Here is an 8,434-nt window from a genome sequence, read left to right on the forward strand (position 1 = left end):
AGATGGCAGATTATTTTTATTTCATCTTTCAAGTTTTTAATAGCTTCCAAATGTTTTGAAATGAGTCAAAGTAATGTTATTTTTTTTATTTTAAAAAAAGAAAAATGTCATACTTTCATTTGACTGTGTTTTAATAGTACTTTTTCTCTCCGGTTCCTATCAGAGTCTACATAGCAATCTTATTTATTTTGCAGGTCACAGAATACCTGTACGCGAACAAAATGGCCTTCCGATACCCAGAACCTGAAGACAAGGCCAAATACATTAGAGAAAGAATCTGGCGAAGTGAATATGATTCCCTGCTCCCGGATGTCTATGACTGGCCAGAATCCCCACTAAGCCCTCCCTTGATAACGGAAGAGAAGCACACCCACTGAAAAATGCTTTCCATGCTTCAGGGAACCCCCCTTATTTTATTTTTTTCCAGAGAAAAAGAGAATCTCAAATTTATGGTTTTTTTCCTGTTTTATTCTCCCCCACTGCTTTGCTTGACTTTTTTTTTTTTTTTTCATGAATCTGTACTTCCTTAGAGGATCAACATGTTGGCTGCATTGTGAATGCCCACCAGCGCCCTGCAATCAAATAACCATGATGCTTTTCTTCTGATTCGTAGCTCATAGCACATCGAAGAGATGTCACAGATGTATTTGTAAATGTCTTCACTTGTGCTATTGTTCATGCTTGTCAAAGTATTTGCTATTTACTATTACAGTAATGATCTTCTCTTCCCAGCTCTTTTAGGGCTACTAAGAAATTTACTTCTGTGGATACGAGTATAGAGTTTTAAGAAGCCAAATTTAACCAGATTATAAGGACAAACTGTCAGTGTCTAAAAGTTCTTTTATTTCAGCCCTATTTTATCTTCATGCTCTGAAATTCCTTTCCAGCTGATATATCTAGAGAAATGTGAAAAATCTACCCTGTTATTTATTTTCTGGACCTAAATTGAGGCCCAACTATAACATCAGGAGAGAGAAATGGGAAGTACCGCTGTCTTTAGAGAGATAAACAAAATAGTCATTGTTTTCAACAGTGTATAAAAATCATAGTGTAACTTTTTTATTTAATAAAGGTATTGTCTTAAATTTAATTGCTTCAATTAATGTGATTTTATTGCCCAACTAGATATTTAGGTTTGCTTATTATGAAAAACACCTATTTTCATTTTACTTATTTCTAGATGATTCAAAGGAGGGGATATAATGCATAAATTATAACTGACATCATGTGACTTTTAACCAATGAGTCCTGTTGCACATTTGAATGAAGCATATTTAACTGGAGATGCTATACCCCTTATTCCAATAGTGGTGCTCTTTATTGTTTGGATAATTTTGGAATATCTTTATTCCTTTGAATACCATTAGTGACAACTCTTCCCACTGAAGATGGATTAATTTTTTGAAACCACCAAAATTAATTTAGAACTAAGGGGGATGAATGAGGTAGGTGTACAGACCAAGAAATGCCATTTTTAATACCAGTAAAATGGGTAACAATTGGCGAGTAAGACCAGTTTTCTTATTTGGCTTGTGGATTGGAGGGTTCTAAAGGAAAACGCAAAAGCCTTTGGAGAGTTAGTAGTATTACTTTTTATGTGCCTAACATAATTGCTTTGAAGGAACAAAAACTTATTTTAAGCGCTCCTTCTAGAAGATCAACTACAAAAAGTTATTCTTAGCTACATGTAAGGGTGTACATTATTTGGTATTTCCACAGTCCTTGATATGTTAGATGTGATATTCTATAGGGGGAAAAGGGCATCATTTGTATGTTCATATGTCCTATGTATAGGTAGAGATTGATTCATACTAATTTTGGATATAATTTAACATTTTAAGAATGCTTGAAATGGCACTGCCATTTGGAGCATTTTAAAATGCAGTTGATTAATCCATTGAACAGATGAGTAAAGTCAGAAGTCTGTTGTATAAACCTGTTGTATAATATAAGCAATTGGGTCACTATTTGTTTCTTTTAATTAAGAGTGAAAGTTTTATGTTTTTCATGTTACCTTTGTCAAAACAAAAATTGCCCCCAAAAATACTCTCTTGATTTTAGTTTAACATTACAAGTATAATAATTACAAATCCTGTTTTTTGCTTAGTGCTTACTGAAGGCAGGATCACATGCTGAATTAATGTAATTTTACTAAGATGTTTGCTTAGTAAATATGCCTAGTACAGTCTTCATGGAAATTATATTTTAAAGAAAGAAACAAAGCCAACTGACATCTAGCCTGCTTATTTATATAACCCGTAATGTACTGGTTGGTAAATAACACATGAGAATAGGTGGTTTTAATGAGCACATATTTATCTGGAGAAGTAAGATATATTTACACATACTATATGAGATATATAATAAATGTATTAGAATATATATATAATGTGTATTTATTAAAATCCACCTGCTCTCATGTGCTATTTACCAACCAGTATTTCACCAAACAAGAAACGACTGTTGGATGTAAATTGAAAAAAAAAAAACAAATTGGGAATACAGGCAGGAGCTACCAGCATGGTGGGAAGAGGTTGGTGGCATGACGGTATCAGATTGGAAAAGAAACATTCAGATCTTCTATGGAAATTTTACCGAGCAAGAAGGTAATTATTTTTAAAGACAGGAATGGAGAGTCATTTTCATTCTTTTGAATGGGGAAGAAAATTGTAGGTTTAGGCTTAGTAGGGAGAAATGAGAACACATGTTCTAAACTGGCACCAGCACCCATGGTGTGAAAGAAACTGGGTGAATTGTGGGATAAGGTTTATTGACTTTAACATGGCAAACATGTTAAAGATTTTGGTTAAAATCTTTTTAAAGGATGGTTTCTTAACCGGGAAGTTGCTTCAGAATCCCCCTGACGCTTCTTTAACATGCATATGCCTCTATCACCTCCTTCCAGGCCCCTTGGACCACCATGGGCAGAGCGCTGGCAGCTGAATTTTCAGCAGGTTCCCAGGGGATTCTGACGCACACTTCCCCTGCCTCTCACTGGCTGCCCTAAAGTGGATATCCGAATCACCTGGAGAGCTGATTACTCCTCTGGAGGGCAGTGGGTCTGGGGTAGGGCCCGAGAGTCTGTATTTCTTACCCGCTCCTGGGTGATGCGCAGGTAGCTTGCACAGAGAAGTCATCGAGGACTGAGCGTGGTGTGCAGTTTGTTTAGTGCTCATATAGTATGTACTTTAATATGAAAAAGATAACTGAAAGTATCTTCTTACATGGAACTGGTTTCATCTGTCTTTGTTATGTCTGGTTTTTATGGGATGTTCATAGGCACAAAAATACAGAGCTTTTAAACAGATTTCTCTGAAAATATGTAACTAGAATACTGTTCAATTCTCAAGTATTGTTTTTAAATTCACATATTAGTAAAACCTAGCAACCAGTTTTCATTTTTGAAAAGGTTAGCTATCAAATGGATACTTGTTCTTCTCTATTGGTTGTCTTTTAATATGACTTACCCTATCTTTTCTCTTTTCTTTCTCTAAAATTACCAGCTCCTGGAGAAAGAAGACTCTACATTCTCCTTTGCAAAGGAGTTGCTAATAAATTAAGATGAAAGCATAATTATTAAGGGGTGTGGAGCATTATTTACTGCTTGCTCTCAGATAACTGAGAGCCCATGGGGTGAGGGGAGTGGGAAAGCTTTGCCTTCATCAGATGTTCTGTAGCTTTTTTCCCCAAGCCCATTCAGTGTCCTTCAAAGAGAAATTTATATTCTTGAACAGTTCCAGGATTCTATTGGATTCACCAAAATGGAATCAGCTCTGCTGAGCCTAAATAACACTTGAGAACATTAGTGTAAATATCAAAGCTCTCTACTGGGATTTCCTTTACAGGAACTACCGTAAAAAATGAAATAGCACCAATGTCATATGTCCGCTCAAAATAAGACCACACATGTTCAGGTGCAGGCATATTGCTGACTTTATAGAAAACACAGATTCATTATCTATTTTGGTTCTCAACTGATGTGTGATTTGCACTTTAATGTGCATCTAAATGTTAAAATGAAATAAATTCTCTACAGCCAAGCTGAATGAAATAACATTTAATATTTAAAATATTCAAGATAATTTAACTACAGACAACTTCCCCCAATCTGAAATGAGGATGTTTTAATATTAGCAGAGAAAAAGCTCAACGCTTTGCTTCAAATTTGAATAAATTCAACAGGGCCTATTTAGGACAAGACACTTACTTATTGCATAATTATTGCCAGGAACTTCTCTGGTAAACTGGTGATTAGATTTTAAAATAATAATTTCCCCCCTTTCTTGGAAAAGTAAAATTGTGTCTCTCAAAGAGAAAAGTAACATATGCTATAATATGGAAATATGTTCATAGTTTAGTTGTGTACAATATACAAATTAAGTCAGATGACTTTGGATGGTTTGTATATGTAACTGGTTTTTACCAATAAACACTTTTTTGTATGACTATTTAATCTTGTTTTGTTTTTTTTTTCCCCAAATAAAAGCTTATTTGCCACTTCTGTGGGAAGTCATCCTTACTTCAGAACACTTTTTAAAGTTTTATGACTAGGGAAAATTTGTGGATATCTGTTCCCCAGTTTTCAGTATGTCCTTTTATGTCCTAGAAAAATTATTTTCCCTCTCCTAATTTTAAGTGTATATTCTAGTAAATGGATTCCTGGAGAGTCACTGAATGGTCACTAATATACTAGGTATGTACAGTTAGCAAATGATGCTGAAGTAAACTTTATAGACAAGCACCAGGCCTTGTTCTAAGCACCTCTTATGCATCAGCATAATTAATTCTCGGATCCCCTGCTGTCACTACACCTGTTTTACAGAGAAGACCACAGGCACAGGGAGGTTAAGTGCCTTGCCCAAGATCTTAGCTGGTGAGAAGCAAAGCCAGTGTTCTTAACCTTAGCCCCTCTCAAGGAAGAAGGGCCTCGGTGACAGGTGATTTTACTTGGATCTTAAATAAAGAATTGTTATTTCAGATGAAAAGTCTTCAACTATTCTTACAAGATAAGGCTTGGGTCCTTTTTAATGTGTTTTAGCAGTTTATTTGATTTTTTTACTTTGTTCCCATTTGTAATTCAAATAGAATATAAATGTATTTTATTCCTTAGTCTTCAGCATTTTAAGTACTGGATGTAAACATAAAAGACTTGGTTTTGAATTTGGTAAATTACACCAAAGATTCTTTTTTTTTTTTTTTTTAAGATTTTATTTATTTATTTATTTGACAGACAGAGATCACAAGTAGGCAGAGAGGCAGATAGATAGAGAGGGAGGTGGAAGCAGGCTCCCTGCAGAGCAGAGATCCCGATGTGGGGCTCGATCCTAGGACACCGGGACCATGACCTGAGCCGAAGGCAGAGGCTTTAACCCACTGAGCCACCCAGGTGCCCCTACACCAAAGATTCTTTTTTTTTTTTTTTTAAAGATTTTATTTATTCATTTGACAGACAAAGATCACAAGTAGGCAGAGAGGCAGGCAGAGAGAGAGGGAGGAAGCAGGCTCCCTGCCGAGCAGAGAGCCCGATGCGGGGCTCGATCCCAGGACCCTGAGACCATGACCTGAGCCGAAGGCAGAGGCTTAACCCACTGAGCCACCCAGGCGCCCCCACCAAAGATTCTTAATAGCCAGCTGCCTAACATCTTTAGATTTGGTAATCTTTCCAGAACTACCAACTGCTATCACTTCTATCCAAACCAGTTTCAATAATGCTTGTATACTTTGTGACTCTGCCAATGTCAATGTGAATTGTAAGATTCTTGATACAATGATATTCTGATACAATGATAGCTTTTTTATTGTATGCATACATATAACTTCTTCCATTAAAAAGTAGAAGAGCTGGGGTGCCTGGCTGGCTTGCTGGTAAAGCATGCAATTCTTGATCTCAAATTGTGAGTTCAAGTCCCAAGTTGGGTCTGGAGCTTATTTAAAAAAAAAAGAGAGAGAGATAGAACAGTTAAAGAGAAATACAAGATGTATATGTGGAATAAGGAATTTCTGAGACCTATTTTAGCTAACTATTTGACAAACATTTTTGCTTAATGTTTTATTATACTTTGTCTAATGACCTTTAAAAAAAAAAGATTTTATTTGACAGTGAGCACAAGCAGGGGGAACATCAGGAAGAGGGAAAGGGGGAAGCAGGCTCACCGCTGAGCAGGAAGCCTGATGCAGTGCACGATCCCAGGACCCTGAGATCATGACCTGAGTCAAAGGCAGACACTTAACCAACTGAGCCACCCAGGCACTCCTGCCTAATGACCTTTAAAATTAACTGAAATTAAAACCATATTTTTGCAATGAATAGTGTTCCTTTTGATAATATCCCAGCAATAATTATTAACTTCGAGGAAACCACACATTGCAAAATCACTGCTTAGTCTTTCTCACCTGTGCATTTAAGATTAAAGGATGGAATAAACAGACTTGTGATAATTGCTTATGGGAATGCCAGTATAAGGGGAAGTGCCTTGCATAGAGTGTATTATAGTAGATCAACTTACCATAGATAGTTCCAGGAATCCGTCTAAATGCTCCATAATGGGGGCGCCTGGGTGGCTCAGTGGGTTAAGCCGCTGCCTTCGGCTCAGGTCATGATCTCAGGGTCCTGGGATCGAGCCCCGCATCGGGCTCTCTGCTCAGCAGGGAGCCTGCTTCCTCCTCTCTCTCTACCTGCTCTCTGCCTGCTTGTGATCTCTCTCTGTCAAATAAATAAATAAAATCTTTAAAAAAAAAATGCTCCATAATGATGTGAATTGTTTTTTCTCTTGTGATACATAAATTGTAATGAGATGTGTATATTTTCTTAGTAAAATTCCCCATGCATATAAAAATGTGTTATGACCTTGTTTTTAGAGGCTGCTGTATAAAGGGCACTTTTAAAATTCAGTATTATCTCAATCCTTAAAACAGCCTGGCCCCCAGCCCCCACCCAGAGCACCTGCTCCCTTGGAAGTGCTCTGTGGTTAGACTGAGAAACACCGTGGAGCACTACTCGTGCTCCCCATCTTTTCCTTTCCTTTTGTTCAGCTTCCTACTTTATTTCTCTTCTCATTTAGTTTAATCCTAGCAGTAAAGGAACTATTCCTCACCTCTTCTCACCACATACACATTCCACCCGAATGCTAGAACACTAAGTCAGGAAAGACTGTATGTTGAGTTTGTGGTAAAGGGACAAAACGGTACAACAGCTAATACCTACTGAGTGCTTGCTTCAAGCCAGGCTCTGTTCTAAGGCCCTGAGATCTATTTGCTCATTTCTCATTTCACCTTCCCAACGACTTTCTAAGGTGTACGTGCTAACATTTCCCCCGTTCTGCAGACTGTGAGGTGCAGAGCCCTTAAAGTCATGAAACTACCCAAACCAGCAAAGCGACGATTCAGACCTCTTGCCTCTGATGCTGTTTAAACTACCCTCTCCCTACAGTGAGCACAGCCTGTGCAGCAGAGCGTGGCTGCAGCCCATCTCACTCGTCATAATCACTAACTTCCAGGAAACCTGTAAGTCTGCTGGCATTGCGGGTCCCCAGGACTCTGACGCCTTCCCTGCATCAGACCTTGGACATCCTCCTGCATCCCCACTTTGGGCAGACAGTCCTGCTTCCTGTTTCATAGGAAAATAGAACAGTCAGAAAAGGATGTCTTCAAGCTCCCCTCTCCCCACCCCCTCAAGTTCCGTGAGAAAGTGGGAAAGTGAGAGGCAGCGACTAGAGCAGCTGGCCTGACACCATCGGCCAGCCTCGCTGGGGCTAGGAACTCACCGCTCGGCCTTGGTGTTCTCCTGTGGAATGGAAACCATCTCGCAGAGCACCAGCATCCGCCAGGGCCATTCTGAACGTCAGCGCTTCCTCCCCAAGCCTTCTCTTTTAGGATCCCAGGGTACATAAATATCTCCAGTCAAAAGTCGTGGAGTTATCCTTGACTCCATCTCCTTCTCTCACACCTCACATCAAATCCATCCGCAATTTTTGTGGGTTCTACCTTCAAGTATATTAAGAATGTGACCATTTCTAACGTCTCCCCCGCTGACTCCCTAGACCTAGCCACGATCATGGTCACCTGGTCTCCCCCCACCCGCCTTCCCGGCCACCTACAGGCTATTTTCAGCAGAGGAGCCAGAGCCATCCTTTTCAATCTAAAACGGAGCAAGTCACTCTGTTCAAAACCCTAACTAGTTGAGCCAATGTCCTTAGAGGGCCACAAAAGCCCTGACATGCTCCCCCACCACTGCCACCACTCACTTCTCTACCTTCATTCTGCTGCTGTCCCTGCTCTCTTGCTCTATTTCAGCCCTACTTGTCCTGAGCACACCAGGCAAACTCCAGACAGGACTTGGCATTTGCGGTACCCTCTGCAGGGACATTCCCAGTATCTTTGCTGCTGGCTTCTTCACCTTTTTTAGGACTTGGCACAGATGTCACTTCTCAGTGAG

The 8,434-nt window shown here is 39.2% G+C and overlaps 1 protein-coding gene across 1 annotated transcript in view; it reads left to right on the top strand.

Moving 5' to 3' along the window:
• LOC111142587 (malic enzyme 2) overlaps nt 1-2,368 on the top strand; it is a 57,329-nt gene extending 54,961 nt beyond the window's left edge. The window contains exon 16 of the mRNA XM_022495878.1: nt 195-2,368. Within this exon, the coding sequence (XP_022351586.1) occupies nt 195-377 (183 nt within the window). The 3' untranslated portion in view covers nt 378-2,368. The remainder of the gene's footprint in view (nt 1-194) is intronic.
• Nucleotides 2,369-8,434: the final 6,066 nt, after the last annotated feature.

Source organism: Enhydra lutris, unplaced genomic scaffold (assembly GCF_002288905.1).
Source record: "Enhydra lutris kenyoni isolate GAN:26980312 unplaced genomic scaffold, ASM228890v2 scaffoldscaffold8, whole genome shotgun sequence".
Lineage (NCBI taxonomy): Eukaryota > Metazoa > Chordata > Mammalia > Carnivora > Mustelidae > Enhydra > Enhydra lutris.